Source organism: Mesocricetus auratus, unplaced genomic scaffold (genome assembly GCF_017639785.1).
Source record: "Mesocricetus auratus isolate SY011 unplaced genomic scaffold, BCM_Maur_2.0 Super-Scaffold_100015, whole genome shotgun sequence".
Taxonomy (NCBI): domain Eukaryota; kingdom Metazoa; phylum Chordata; class Mammalia; order Rodentia; family Cricetidae; genus Mesocricetus; species Mesocricetus auratus.
This window is the reverse complement of record NW_024429198.1, coordinates 24,171,715-24,188,247: the sequence shown is the minus strand read 5'-3', so window position 1 is coordinate 24,188,247 and position 16,533 is coordinate 24,171,715. Positions and strand designations below refer to the sequence as shown.

At 41.2% G+C, this 16,533-nt stretch overlaps 1 protein-coding gene across 5 annotated transcripts in view; it reads right to left on the bottom strand.

Annotated features, from left to right (window-relative positions):
- Window positions 1-16,533, bottom strand: part of Ctnnd2 (catenin delta 2) — an 814,201-nt gene that overhangs the window by 95,163 nt on the left and 702,505 nt on the right. For all 5 annotated transcript variants that reach the window (XM_040757687.1, XM_040757684.1, XM_040757683.1 and 2 more), the window contains 2 exons: window positions 16,156-16,341; window positions 1,066-1,239 (listed from right to left, as the gene is read on the bottom strand). In XM_040757687.1, the coding sequence (XP_040613621.1) occupies window positions 1,066-1,239; window positions 16,156-16,341 (360 nt within the window). The remainder of the gene's footprint in view (window positions 1-1,065; window positions 1,240-16,155; window positions 16,342-16,533) is intronic.

The window sequence follows — 16,533 nt, the reverse complement described above, 5'->3', positions numbered from 1 at the left end:
ACTGAGCTTACCCAACATCAGCAGCCTCAAGAGAACTCATTAGGGCTGGGCCCAGAAAGCTAGGATGTCATTGGTGAGAGAAAAGAAATTTTGAAAACTCAGGCCAAAGCAACAGAAAGGAAGGATGAGGGCAGAGGGATCAGGCAGACATTGGAAGGTATGAGCAGGAGTGTGTAGCTGTGTGGTGTCCTGTGCATCTCTGGCATTGTGGTTCTGAATATTATGTTTCCACATGTCAATGCTAATGTGCTTCTGAAGATAATGAATATCAGAGGAATAAAGAGATTATGAGCATTCCAAATTCAGGCACTGGTATTAAATGGATGGAACATGATAGGAAAAAACTCAAAGCTTTCTGATCTCTTTTCTTGACATTTCCCAGATACAACCTCAGCTTACTCAGTGACCATACCTTTTTATTCAACAGGGAAGACTGGTACATGGAACTGTTAGTGAATATACCCATGGATTTTTTTAATAAGGAGAATATTTTCTAACCCAAATGAAGGGTTAATAATTTCTTATGAAAATCAATCAGAAGCAGTATTTGTCTACAACACCTTGGAGAAAAAGGATTTCATTCTGGTTGTTACATGCATGTATTTGCTGTTTCCTTTCTGTAAGTCTGTATTCTTAAAGTGCATGGGGTTCTTAGCTTTAAGGATCAGGAATTGGTACTACACTATTCACATGGTATTTTAGAGAAGATATTTAGACTTAGCTCCCTTAATTGCCAATGATAATGCTTTGAAATAGCAACCTATCATAATAATTCCTGAAAAATAAGCAAGTTATCTATCCATGTAAAATGATAAGCATTTTAGAGTGTTTTCAATGGCTGTACTCATGTCTATCCCTTTACATTCACAATGGTCTTCAAGGATACTGCAGCACCTAAGAAGAAAATCTAAGGGCATTCTAAGCCCACAGCTCAATATAGTTGGTTTTTCTCTAATGTCTTAAAAATATTTATTAGAATTTCATTTTTTAAATGTATACTTGTACCATTTTTAAGGCTTGCTCATAATTCCAGACTGTTTTTGTATTGTAATGAACTGGCCATACCTTCCAGCTCCCTGCAGCCAAGTTCTGCAGGGCGCCTGCTGCCCCTTCCAGCGTGTCTGGGTTTGAGCATTCAGAGAGCAGTGTGAGGTAGGGTTTGACTATGGATGGGTGCCACAGCATCTGGATCCCTTTTGGTGGTTCTGCACAGTCTGGAAGTGGTCCTACTCCATCCCACTGGTGAAAGAAAAATGAGAGAGTAAATATCTTTAACATGTTTATGCTTCATGATGCTGCCTCCTACACACATCACAAGTAAACACAAAGCAGGCGTTATAGCGTCTGGTGGAAACCAACTAAGGAGAGAGGGTCAGCATTCTAGGGACCACTGAAAAAAATCAGAGAGCTATTCTTGAGATAGAACTATTGATCAAGGGTTGAGGGGTTGGAACCTGTTCAGAAGTGATTGTACCTAGCATTTGCAGGAGGTCTGCTCTTGGAAATAGTCCAACATAACTGCTAGAACAAGGAAGGAAACAGATCCATAACCTTGGAGTAGGAGAATGTCAATATCAAGGTCACATATTTTATTATTGGCATATAGCAGACACTGAACAGAAGCTACAAGCCTCTCAGCTCAATACCTTCACTTATTTTGCTTGAGTGCGACAACCTTTGCACGGTTCTGGTAGGATTCTGTATGTTTTATGCTTGATGTAGGTTACCATTGCTGTTTCTAACAAACACTTAAGGATGTACTATGGGGGCCAAATTGTTACAATTAGTATATACGTAGACACGAACTATATGCAAACTTAGTCCTGACTGTCTGGAGCTCGCTATGAAGACCTTGCTGGCCTTGAATTCATAGTGATCTGCCTATCTCTGCCTCACTAGTGCTGAGATTAAAGGTGTGTCCCACTACACCAGATGACAAATTTAGATCTTACAGCCACCCTAATAGTTAAATTTTCTTTCTTTTGAATATAATGAATAATAAGAGAGTTTGTAATTATAACTTAACTGCATATAACTTAAAAAGTGTGGCTTATTTTCACAAAGAAATACCTGTTCGCCATTAAAATGACAGTCCTGAGTACTGTGGCTTCTTGTACAAATGGTAACAATAACATTTAAATGAACAAAGCAAAGTAAAGGTAAGTGTGACGGTTAATGTTTTATCACAAGAAATGCATTATAAAAGCCCACAATAATCACAAAAAGTTTGAATAAAATGATTCAATTCTATTTTTGCATATCCAATGTCATATCATTCTTACTCTTAAAATAACATTAAAATAATTGTACTCATCTTTGATCACATCAAGTTTATCTTCTATGAAAACCAAAGGCAGAGAGTATAGGTCAAAATGAGCTATGTAAAAAATGCATTTAATCCTGAGATAACATAGACAAAACAATTCCTTTTAAATTTAGAGTAGAAATGCTATTTGGATTATTGTGTATCTTAATAATTACATAAAAATAAGCATAGTTGATATATATTTAGTGTTCTTGCATATACCTTATGTACACACATATATTTGTTGATATGTCTACAGGTGAGTCAACCTGAAAAAATACTATATTTCAGATCAGAATAAGTTCATTAAGTGTTTAAGTTTTCACCAGAGGAAAATTCAGGCCTGTCTAGTATCCTTGCTACATAAAAACAGAAATGTGAGAGAGATTTAAAAGTTATTTAACTGCCACAATAGTTTCAAGACTTTCATTATTTGCCAAGCTAAAGATAAAGCACTCCTGTCTTGTTTCTCTCAATTATGTTGTAGCTTGCTCAGTCAAGGCTACAGCTTGGCAGTGAATGACATCCCACAGATGGATGGTGGCTAAGTCATAAAAGGTCATTCCTAATTAGTCTGACACACAACTTCAACTTTATAATCAGGGCACTTCAGTGTACGAGGCTTCTTGTTCTTTTCAACAAAATCTCATCTTGACTACTCCAAGATGCCACTGTATCTGTGAGCAACCACCCACAGAAGTCTATGCCTTTTAAATATTAGGAGGAAAGTAACTCAGCCCTGACACGCTGCTCCTGGCTTGTTATCTGAAACTAGCTTGTTGCAATGAAGATAAAGACAGCACCAGAGTAAGAGCAGTCATTTTGTAGCTTTGTCTACTCCAATGATGAGCAGGTACAACATAGGCTTCTCAAGAGCCCAGTCTGGCAGAGAGAGTCTATCTGCTAGTACAAAAGACAGACAAAGATTTAATGTGTCTGTTGTTTGTTTCATTTTCTAGTCTGTCTGTCATTTCTTAGAACATTTCAAGCTCTAAAAGTCTAATGATACTCACAGAAATCAGAATATAAAATTTCAGCTGAGCCAGGACTAGCTTTATTTACCTCTATCAGAAAAAAGGGGCAGCCCCTCACCTGTGGAAGGAAGATGTGTTGGGATTCTTGCTATGTAGTGTGGCAGAACTAATGGGACAGTCCCCCCTGCCCCATGGAAGGAAGATGTGTTGGGATGCTTGCTTTGGAGTGTGGCAGCTGATGTGTATGGGGAGGACAGCTGCATTCTTTTTGGCCGGGAGCCATCTTATCTCCTTTTCCTAACTTCTGCTCTATAAAGCGTGATACATGATTAGATCACTAGACAGTTTCCTTCTGCTCTGACATGTCATCTCTGCAAGCCTTAAATACCTTTTATTACAATCATTTCTTAACAGCTTCAGAGGGAATCTGAGGAAATAAAAGAACAACTGATGTGAACGTGGTTAATCTTTGATGGTGACCCGGGGCTGGAGTTCAAAGGGGAATCTTGGCCATTTCACAAAGTTGATGAAACCCAGACATGTTAATACCAAAGAATAAGAACAATTTCAAAGCCAGTCAATGTAACTGACCTTTATCTGGGCTTTTCCTCCAAACTTTTATTGAGTTAATCAAAGAGAAAGCATCAATTTTCCATTAAAAACCAGTTGGAAGTTTTCTTTAAGGACTTCGTCAATAGACATGACCTTGTTGAGCCAGCTAATCGACATCAAGAAGGTATAGGCCAATGGTGGTGCAAATTTAAGGGATGCAGGATGCAGGTGAAACTATTCTATACATAGAAACGGTATTTTTTATTTTCTTTAGAATTTCACACAATGAGCACTGAATTTACATCATTTATACATCTTTTCCCTCTCCAACTCCTCCCATGATCCCTAATTTTCTCTCAAAGTCATGACCCTTTTCTTTTTCAATTATTATTGTTAAGTATATATGTTATACTAATTCATAAGTATAACAACTGAAGCACAGTTGACAGTATCTTCCAGCATACGCTCTAGTCTTCTGGTTCTTACAGTCTTTCTGCTGATTCTTCCACTGTGTTCCCTGAACCTCAGGTGTAGAAATGTGCTGTGGATCTATCCACTGGGGTTTGCCACCCCCACAGTCACTTACTTGTTCTCTGTATTTTTGACAAATTGTGGATTTCTGCCATGGTTTCTATCTACTGAAGAAAAAAAGACATTCCTTCTTTGATAATGGGTAAGATCTAGGATCTACACTTATCTCTGGGTACAAGGTTAAGTGTTTAGAGAGATGCTAGAAATTATACTGATTAGGAATGAGTCAGTAGCATCCAGGGTCCATCACCTAACCAGCCATGGGTAGCTTGCTGGGTTTGTAGGACCAGGTGTGCATTTCCTCCCATTGAACAGGTTGTAAGTCCAATTAGGTAGTGGTTGGTTACTTGAAAGATCGAAGTGCCACAATTGTACCCTTGTGGGCATCTTGCGATGCTGCTCATTTTTGTGGTTCATACACTTTACAGCTGGATAGGACTACGGATTTGTTTTTCTCCTTTGGCAGCTTCACAGCAACTTTAGATAATACGAGAATCAGTCCACAGAAAGGAGCCTTTAGATTAGTTCTATGGACATCTCAGGGACCTGTGTCCAAAGTTTGTGCTGTCTTCAGTAATGAGGTGTGTCCATATGTCTACATACTAAGAGCAAATGATGACGGGCATGTGGAGGAAGGAGGACCATTATTCATTGTGATTGCAAACTGGACCAGCTATTATGGAAATCAGTTTGAGAATTCTTATAAAGCTACATATAGATCATATGGTGATATATAGCAGTACTAAAATACCTTCAGATATTAGTACTATATGTACATCTTTTCTCCCCTCTATTTCCTCCTTCCAATTATTGCTTTCTTGAACTTAGTCATTCTGATTGGGGAAAGATGAAATCTCAAAGTAGTTATAACTTATATTTCTTTAATTACTAAGGATGTTGAACACTTTCAAAGATATTTCTTTTGTGAATTCTCTGTTTAGATCTATATCCGAAGTTTTAAAATTTGGTCATTTGTTTTCTTGAGTCTGCTTTTTACTTGTTAATTCAGGGCATGAATTCTCCTATCAGATGCAGAGTTGTGAGAATCTCTCCCACTCTGTAGGCTTCCTCTTCACTTGGTGGAGTGCTTTCTTTGCTGTATAGAAGTTTTTAGTTTTATGACGTCCCATTTGTTAATTACCGACTTTAATTCCTGAACAAATGGAGTTCTATTTAGAATGCCATTCCTTATTATTCCTATACTGTGTAGGGCACTGCTTATGTTTCTTCTAGCACTTTAAGGTTTATCATAAATACCTCTGGTATATTTGGGGTTGGTTTTTGTGTAGGGTGACAGATATGGGTCTTAATTTCATTCTTGTGCATGTGAATCTCCAGTTTTCCCAGAAGATGTTGTTGAAGATGCTGTCTTTTTCATCAGTGTGTATTTATTAGATAGCTGCAGATATGTGACAACATGTTGGTGGGTGAGTCATATATGCTCAGGTGCTATTGGGTAGCAAGATAAACTGCCACTTTTATATATCAGAACATTATAATAGTAAGCAACAAGAAGTAATTTTATACTTAAAAATAACTAGTAGACATTATCCCCATCTTCTCTCCCCTCAAAATCCACACCCTTTCTGGATCTTGTTGGAAAACAAATAGGCATCTAAAGAGTAATATTAAAAAGTAGGATAAAACAAAGATAAGCAAACTGGAATAGGACAAAACACAGTGAGAGCACCAGGGATGCTGGCGTGGTGGTTCATGGGATGTCGGTATGGTGGTCCATGGTATGCTGGTAGGGTAGTTCATGGGATGCTGACATGGTGGTTTATGGGATGTAGGCATAGCAGTACATGGGATGTTGGTATAGTGGTCCATGATATGCTGGCATGGTGATTCATAAGATACTGGTGTGGTGGTATACGGGATGCCTGTGTTGTGGTACATGGAATGCTGGTGTGGTGGTTCCTGGGATGTTGGCATAGCGGTTCATGGGATGCTGGTGTGGTGGTGCATGGGATTCTGGCTTGGTGATGCATGAGATGTTGGCATGGTGGTGCATGGGATGCTGGTGTGGTGGTTCATGGGATGCTGGCATGCCCTAGGTTTTGTACCATGGACTTGCTAACAAATAAAAAGCACTTATTGCATCAAAGGAGAAGTGTCAGAAGACTGGCTTCCTCTGGCCAAAGTGTCATAGCCTCACTCTAGTCTCAGCCAGTTAAAATTACACTCCAAAAATATGTTTTCTTGGTGAGTTGTATCTTAGGAACACAGACAGCAAAGTTCAGCCTCACCAGCAGAATGTATCCATAGTTCCTAGATTTCTTGGCCAATTAGGGCCAACCACAGCCATTATGTATGTGCAGGCAAACTCTACCTAAAGGAATTCCAGTAAGGCAGGAATTGCTGCAAGATAAAGGGAGTGAATTTGCAGCAATGGGGGAAGAGTCTGACTTGAGATCCCATTTTTCTTTCCCATGGAAGTCACAAGTTGTAAAATATATACAGAATGTTTTCTCAAGCGGGGTTTGATTTAATTGGGCTGCAGACTGGATAAAAAGCCTTTAAAAGCAACAATCCAATCCCAAGTTCTCCCCACTGTTGTTATTGCATGGGGTGGGCTGAACAGCACAAAATAATTTTTACTTGATCACTTCCAGTCTTTGGGGGATAGGGATGTGGTGGGAGAAAGATGGAGGAGATGGGGATTTAAAAACTCTAACTGTAATCCAGAAGGGAAAGGATATTTCATGTTTCTTAGGAATTCTAAAAGTGAGGGTAGCTTAGTCGTGTGGATTTCTGCAAGCACTGTACAGAGGTTACCATGCGTAGCTGAGGCTGGGCAGAGTTGATGGGACTAATCAGCTGTGTTTGTGAGACACTACACTGTCTGTAGGCTCTACTTGCAGACAATGGGAAGAGACTCCAATGGGAAGAGACTCGACACTTGTTTTGCTACAAAGTATCAGGACAAAGGCATCCGGGGATACCTTGGGGATAGCCATGGCGGATGGGCATATATTCCATGGAAGATGTGTTACTAGGGCAACTCAGCCTTACTGGATTCATTTGTATCCTTTTCTGCATCATTGTGTTGAGACCATTGGAGCAGCACTGTATTTATCCTGAATTCTCCTCCTCCTGCTTCCCATCTAGCCTAGGGACACCAAATTCTGCTATCTGTAGAAGCACTGTCTCTGGCATGTTAATGTCTTTCTGCCAACTCTGCTGTCTTGGTTATTTGTTCGGTCACTCAGATGGGCTTGCTCACTGTAGAGTTGTCCCTTTCAAAGGGGCAACTGGCCATGTCTGGAAGGAGTTTTGGTTGTTACAGTTGGTTGCTTCAGCTGGTTGTTAACAGCTACTAGCATCCACTGGTAGAGCCTAGGGATGCTGAGAAAAACTAACGCACCAGACAGAACCAACACAGAGAATTATCTGCTGCAAAATGTTTTCAGTGCTAGACCTGAAAACCCTGGTCCAATAGACTAGGAATCCTTTTTGATGGCAAGGAGTAGTGAGCAGTCAGGTAAAACTAAGATAATTAAATCAGACATATCTTTCAGTCTGTGAATTCCCGAACTTAAACCACGCCTTTGACGTGCTATTAGCAGTGATGAAGGAGAGGAATCTCAGGTATGGATGGAAACAATGGGACTGAGCAGCCAATTGTCATGGGAATGTGCAACGTGTTGTTCCTGTGACACTGAATATGGTGTCTTAAGTCAACACGATCCCAGCATATGGTGGGGTGAGAGGGGAGTGAGACGAGGCTGCAGCCAGCAGAAGTGACAGAAAGCAGCATATGGCCAGAAAGGAAGTGGTATTAAGTAGCAAAACAAAACCATGGTTACTAGTCAAAAGAAAATTATCTGGAAAGAAGAAGGCAACTGTGACATTAAGACATGAAAACTTAAGCTCACCAATAGTGCCACAAAGGACAGAGTCACTGGGTGATTATGTATGTAAAACTAAATTCATCTATTTAAATTATCACTCACAGACAAATACTGGAGACTCGGTCAGAATGTTCAAACACAAGAACTTAAGTTTGAAAACCCAGCAGGCACTGAAAAAAGGCAGGCATAGTGGCATCCACTTGGAATCCCCACACATGGGGAAGCAACCACAAAAGGATGTCTGGAGTTGCCTGACTCCATTGACTTTGACAAATGGTTAAGCTATACGTTCAGTGAGAAACCTGTCTTAAAAAAAAAACAAGGCATGTAATTGAGAAAGCTGTGGCTTCCACATGTGCGTGTATACACACTTATACACAAACATGTATATTTATATTTGAACACAATTGTATTTACACATGCCATACACATGCAAAAATATAAATATTGGTTTGTGTATCAAAAGCTTGTTTCTAATTTAAATAAAAAAGACATTCGTTTAGTCTATGTGTTTCATGCAAGAGAATAAGTCTGAAAGAAGCGATTAAAGAGGTAGGTGAGATTTGACTACACAGATGTTTACTACAGTTTACATCAGAGAAAATTTGGAAGCAACCCAAATTTTCTATAAGGCTTGGGTCAGCACGCTATGGCATGAGTCCAGGATGGAATTTTCAGTAGCTGTTCTGCTTCCCAGACTAAATGGCTATTTGCCAGGACGTGCTATATCAGGTGATAAGTGGCTGGCAGGAGAACAGTAGGTTTTCCCTACACTTCTCCCTATCACAGACGGGCCAAGTCAGGTAGAGAAGAGGTGGCCTGAATGGAAGTGAGAAGGGGCTGCATTCCCTGCAGAGTTTATGAATAATGAAATGAATAAAAGATCTAATAAATTGTGTAGGCATTGCTATATAACTTGAACAATGATACTTCTCTCAGAGAGATCTCTCCATGAACCTACTTCATACTCCATTGGTTTTGCTCACTAAGGCAACACTGAAGGGAACTTTGCAGAGGATTCAGGCTGTTCTGGGAAAGCGCTATACTTTGCAGAGCTCCCAGCAGCTGAGTTTCTGCTATGAGGCACAGGGCACCTGGACATCAGTGATGTGTGGAGGGGGAAGGGAACGCTTGTATTCTTTCTCGATTTCTGCTTATGGACTGTGTATGTGAAGAGTTCTTGTACCAGGAAGAGGGTCTCAGTATCCTAAGGGTAAGAGCTCTCAAAGACACATAGCATCTGCTCCTGAGAACTATAGAGTGGTTGGGAAGACTTACTAGAAGAACATATATGTCTACACCCAACCAACAGAGTGTCATTGTACTCTGAAAGGTCAAACAAAGCTATGGATGTATACGGAATGGAAAACATCCAAATTGATGGGTGTATGAACTGTAAACTGTGTTCCCACAGGCAAGGATATTGTGTGTGCTTGTGTATGTCTTCTTATAGTGTGTTTCTATTTTGTCTACATACTATTTACATATGATGGGTACATATGCAGTTATTCCTTAGTGTTTTGGATTCAGTATCAATTCCAGGACTCCCAGCAGATAGCAAAGTCCACGCTCAAATTCCCACACAAAAATGGTGTAGTGTTTGCATAAAACCTGTACATATAAATCATGTCAATATCACTTACTGTGTATAACATAGTATAAATTATGTGTATATAGTGGCTATCCCTTATTATTTCAGGAATAATGCAAGAGTCTGAATGTGTTTGGAACAGACTTTTTTCCTGAGTATTTTGTCTGTTGTTGGTTGCATCTGTCCATACAGTACCCAGAGGTGGAAACTATTTGGATTTCTTTTCATAATTAACATTTGTTTTGTCTGATAGGAAACACTGTCAAATGGATTCAAATCTCTAGTGTAACATTTTGAATGAGTAATAACATTCACATTTGTGCCTTGAGATATTGCATGCTATTTAGTATCAGAGTCTCATTCTTAGGCCAATTTCATACACACGACTTGGTGGACTTCCAAAAGACTGAAGTCCAGTACTAAAATAGCAAGAATTCAAGAAAGTGTGGCAGGTGATGGGGTACATGGTAGCATTCAAAATGCTATGCTAATCCCTTGAGGCCAAGTATTCTTTTATTCCAGTATGATATAGAACAGCATTTGCAAGGATGTTTTGACACACATTTAATTCTATTCATGCAATTCTAAGGTATGTATGTCCGCTTGTCTATATCTATATATTTAAGTGTACACGTGTGTGTGTGTGTGTGTGTGTGTGTTTGCATGCCTTTTTCAGGTGTGTGTGCATATGTACATAGGCCAGAGTATAATAACTTCAGGTGTTGTTCCTAAGGCACAATCCATCTTTTAATTTTTTTAGACGATGTCTCTCTATTCAGGAAGAACATATATGTAGTCTAGAGATTCCATCTCCCTACCCCAAGCACTGGAATTGGAAGGACACACTGCCATGCTCAGCTTCTTAGTTTATATAACTCTAGAGAGAGAACTCAGTACCTTATTGACTAAGTCATCTCTCCAGCCCACATATTCTAAGCTCTTACATGATGATGTAGAGGTAGAATGTGTGTTAGATTAGGTTTCTTGAAAATTCTAGATGCTGATTATCAGTGTGATATGAGGCAGTGGAGATGAAAACCCAGGAAAGAGAAGATTGTGCCATCTCATAGCCACTTGGATATAGTATCTCTTCAGGAAAGAAAAAAATGAGTCTGGACAAATCCTGGCTGTGAACACCCACTTAAAACAAGACCCCAGAAAGACCTAGAGGCACCAGCAGCCACACTTGATGACCATATAGTGTAACTGGAGCTAGGAGTTAGACTGAAAGTCGCATATGGGAATAAGATCCACACAGACCTTCTGTCCATCCTCTGTGGGACTCACTGATGTGTCCAACTCCAGAGATTATGACAGGAGTCTAACTAAAGAGATGGAATCAATTAGGGACCAGTGGGCATTTTTACACGGGGTTGGTTTGGAAGGGTGGAGCTGAGGTTTGATTTGGCTATGAGGAGTCATTCTCCCAGTGAAGTAGTGGGATGCCAAGGAGAGTTTCACAGAGGAAACCTTTCACTAACCTAAGCATTTAGCATCTACAACCAAAGAAAGATATCTGCAAAAAGCAAAATGTTATCTCTTACGTTGATAAGCATGCAATAGATCATGCAACAAAGATGATCACAAGAGAAGATTTTTTTCTGTTTAAACACCGGGCCAGAATCATGTTTGGTGTCTGATCAATTTCCTGTCACTTGTTTGAACACATACCTGACCTTTCATCTCTTTGACAGGAGCTCTTCCTGGTGACTCCTGGGATATGGGATCTGAGCTCTAGAGTGCCCTGCTGTTTTTGCTTGTTTTATCTCAGCAGTTTTTTTTCCTGGTGTCAGGCTCATGCTGGGTGACTGAGTGAGACCTAGGTCTGCTTGGCTTGCAGCCAACAGCAGGACAGTGTGGTGTGACCCTTCAGCTATGGTGGAGCAGAACCCATCAGTGTTCTGTTACCAGGTCCTTGGCCACATGCTAAAAACAAACCTCAAAGGGCTCCTTTGTACAAAAGGGGAAATATTAATTTGTCTTCTACCTTTTTAGGTTTCCCCATTGCCCTGAGAGGCTAGATTGTCATCATAAAACTGAACTGTGAGACAGAGAGAATCCTGATGGGCAGTCCCTTTGGGAAGTTTTATTCAGAAAGGGACACCTGGCACTACCAGCTTTGTGGTTCAACACCAGACCCTGAGCAGAGTCACAGGAGAGGGTAAAGCACATACTTTTCACAGGGTCTGTACTCAGGGTGACAGTTCAGCTATGTTTCCATAGCAACCACTTCATTGAATGAAAGCAAGTATGTGGCATTCCTTCATAGTATACATCTTCCTGAATTACCCCATCAAGGAAATAAAAGGAAACATTTCTGAGATTTTATAACTAAATCTGACCTGCAGAATGGTATAGGTTCTTCTAAGGTCCAAAACACAAACGCCATTTTTTTAAGACTATATATCACTATGTAGCTTTGGCTGGCCAGGGAACTTGATTTGTAGACCAGTTGGCCTCAAACTCAGAGATCCACTTGCCTCTGCCTTCCAAGTGCTGTGGTTAAAGGAGTATACACCATGCCTGGCCCACTAAAGTCAAATTTAAGGGGGGATGCCAATATCTAGAAAACAGCTGGCTCCAGGGTCATCATTAAGCCAATTGTGATGTCATGACTTGGTTTCCTGGTTAGTATCTGGCTCCTCCTTAGTTGGAGGCCTTCGTTGTGCATACAAACCCTTTGGTTTTATATAGGCCTTTCTGCCTTTCTCTGGGGCATATTAAACAACAGAATAGGAGTCACTCATTTTTATAGTAATACACTGAGTTCTCTACCCAGGACCTTTTGGAATTATAATTATATTGTAGTGGAGATCAGATCCAGGGCCTTATGCCTCCTGGGAAACTTTCTACAGCTGAACAATATCCCAACATCTTGGTTTTGTTTACAGACAGGGTCTTATGATATGGGCTAGGCTGTATTTGAACTCATGACTATCTTCCTCCTTCAGACTCATGATGTTTGGGACTACAAGTGTGTACCACAGGCACCCAGATTGAACATTACTTTTAAATGACATTTCTAAGTGTGACCAGAACCAGTCACCTTGGACGTCATTGTATTTTTCTAGAATATTTTGCACACATATTTTATTTTTCATACAACATGCATATCATGAAATTGAGGAAGGTTCATCTGTGTCTTCATCATCTATGTACCTATATTTGTATACGCAAATGTCTTCTACTACTTTTTAAAGCTTGTATTATATATTTCCTTCAAATCACTAACTACTCCTTAAAACGCAGGCATGCGGGGTGATGGTGTGGCTAGGGCTGAGCATGTATCCAGCACACACAGCAGCTAAGGACAAATGCAAGGCAGAACCAGCTCCTGACTTTGGGGCAGTAGTGGTCTTGGGGTCAGATGATATTTTGACCATCTTTGAAGCTATATATGGAGAACTCCCTGGATGCTTCTAGGTAAACTTGGGGATTTCCAGGTAGAAGGTAGTCTGCTGTTCTAGACTCAGAGGAGACAACTACGCTATGTTCTACAGAGGCCTTGGAAATCTGCATTTCTCAGGCTCCTGTAACTTAGTAAAAGTGATGAACTGGGCTCCGAGTCCTGCCCCCAATTCCCATAGGCTCCTTCACTCCTGTTTCTGAATGGTGGCCTCATCCTCATGTGCAAAGTCCTACTGGACGAAATCACTGCTTAGTCTGACCTGGAGAAGCTGGACTGGCCCCAGCAGTCCCACCATAGACCACAGTTCTCTCCCTTGAAGACAGCATGAAACCCCCAAGCCTTGCCTATATCCCTCATTTATTTTATATTCTGTCATAACTGTTTTCAGTCTTTGGACCTTCACCCCTGTTTTTCCCCCACCAGTCTGTAACTACAAGATTATTTTAAAAATATATTGAAATTTACAAAATATAGTGGATGGTTTTTAAAACAATCGAAGTTGTCGGTTCACATCCCCAATTAAGTTTGATATTGAAGTTTTGGAACTTCCTGATAGTTTTTTTTATATATATTTAGCTCATGGTGAAAATCTAAAACCAAAATTCAAACCAAATCAAACAAAACAACCCCAAACCCCCAACTAAACAACCAAACAAATAAACAAACAACAACAAAACCCCAAACCAAACCAGACCAAAGATTTGGTAGATATTTGAATACCAAGAGTCTTTGTAGACAACACCATTCCACTGCATCTTTTAGAGGTTTTAGCAAAACATTCTTCACGAAAATTCTTAGAAAAAAATGCGAGCAATGAAGCATGAACAATTTTATGTTGACTTTTGGCAAAAATCATAAAATTCTATGAATGGTTTTATCATTCTCAGTGTTGGAAAGTTGAAAATATCGTAGTATATGGCTACAAGCATAGTGTGAAAACTACAAAGTCCTTCTCCTCGGGGCTTCACAGGGAGGCTTACAACCTGAGAGAAGGGTTGTGATTGAGTGAGGCCCGTAATGTTCCTTCTCTTCTGGGTACTCATTTCTTTGAACCCAATCAACACTGATCCCCTCTGCCATCCAAGAGTTCTTAAGGGACATCCAGGCACAGCTGGAATGGTTCTGTGTCAGGTCAGGATTTTATGAAGCAAGGCACTAGTGTCAACTGAAAGGCTCAGGCAAGGGTGTAGCTGCTCAAACTGGGGGTGAAGCCAGTCATGGGAGTGGGTGCTACATCAGTCAAAAGCTCCTTCTGTTAAGACTGATAATTTAGAGTTGTTTCTTAAATGCACCTTGTAGATTTGCCTGGCCCATCTTAGCAGTCCAGCCTTCAGCGCTTTCCCAGCACATTCCTATGGTGATGGGAGATGCTGTCTCCTCTGTATCTTTATGCCATGGCTGTTATTTCCAAGGGAAAGTTGTGTGGGCCCTGTGGTCACAGAGCATGGCTACAGACAGGGAGAACCCATTGTGTTCTCCTAAGTTCCCGGTTTAGTTGGCTCAAGGGGAGAAATGTGAAGAAATGTATATTCTGGGTCCCTGATGTCCTAGAACAATACTGAAGGATGACATAGAAGCTAGCATAACACTGGCATTCAAATATTCAGTGAACATGGATGAGATGTCTTTTGCAGCACTGTGGTGGGAGGGTATTAAGTGGCTGGGTTAAGATTCACAGTTCAGTCCTTCAATCCATTCGGGAAGAAGATTAGAGATGCAAAGCTCTGACTGTGACAGAGGAAAAGGCAGAACTGGGGATCAGATCTCAGAGTGAGACAGCTTTGTCCAGGCCATGTAGCATGGCCCTTTCAGAGGCATGGGTAAGCAGGACATTCAGGTTCAGATGTGGGAAGCACCTGCAAAAATCTCAGGGGCTGCACAAAGCTGATAGTTACCACTGCTGCCTTGGATTCAAAATGTAGCTACAGACATGGCTGTGTGCCCCATATCTCCTTAGCAGACACTTCTTCAGGTCAATCAGGTCATGGGTTAGCAAAATTCTCAATTGGGTGCGTTACTACAGTGTCCAGGAGAAGCTGGCCATGTGACCTCAGTGTCCAGAGAAGGACACTGGATGTGTGACTGCTGACTGTGAGACTTTCCTGTCTGAGGACAGGTGGACATGTTTTGCAGGGTTGAGGGGAATGCCAGAGGCTTCGTGTCCATCACACAGATGCAGTGTCTGGGAAAGGCCTACTCCAGTGCGGGGTTCTCAGCTGCTTGTAGATGGCAGCTCCACCACGTCTTGTCCTAGAGGCACTGGGTGTGAGGGCTTTTATACCCCAGGAACCCCAGGAACAGACTGAAGGCCATCTCACCACCAGCTTGAGGAGAGCTGCCTAATGGCCTTCACAGTGCGGCAGGGAAACCTTCCTACAGGTGTCTACAGTGCAGAGCACCCTATGTTGAGGAGGTTTTGTTCTCCAGCTGCAGTGTTCCAAACTTACTAAAATTGTTCTCCAAGACCAAAATTCTGACATCATTCACTTGTAAAGCCCATGAACTCTCATCCCCACTTTTCAAGGTTAAATAAGACAATAACCAACCCTTTTGAAACCTGTTGTCAAACATGTGCTGTATATCATGTCTCCTCTGTCAGCTTCCCTGCTTCCCTGCTCTTTCCTGTCCTGGGCATTCTATCACTTTCATGGCAGCCACCTTCACCATCTCTAAAGAGGACTCAATGCATTTGTCCCCCAACGCACAAGCGTACCTGCCTCTACCTACACTATAGGAACCAGAGTATGCTGATGGCTTTTTCTTTACTTTGAAAGGTTCTATCCAGCTTGAAGTAGAAGACAGGAAAATCATACAGACATGTTAGCGGTTTCACCATACATTGTAAATGCACAGCCCTGTATCTCTAGGTATTGATGCAGCTTTTAGTATCTTAGTGAGGAAGGGGATAATTGCATGCAGCTGTGAGCATGTAGCATCACCTGATCCTGGGATTTCTTTTTCTTCTTCTTCTTGCCCCAGCACCCGGAACTCTCCGCATCCTTGCCATTGGCCTCCCCACAGAGCAGCCCGTCCAGCTCATCTGTGCCCATGTGCTGTCCCTGAGACGTTTCTGCTGCTAGCCGGTATGAGAGGTTCCTCAAGATGCACACACAGTTTTCAACGGTCTGTAGCATCCCCAAAAGAAAAAGGGAAACAGAGGAGTGAGTGTAAGTCAATCAGCAGATGCCCCCATCCTGAAAAGGCAGGGAGGAGTGAGTGTAAGCCAATCAGCAAACAGCTCCACTCTGGAAATGTAGTCAATCTTCCATGGTCCTCACTGCATTTAGCTCCTGCTTTCAAGGGCTCCACTAACAGCT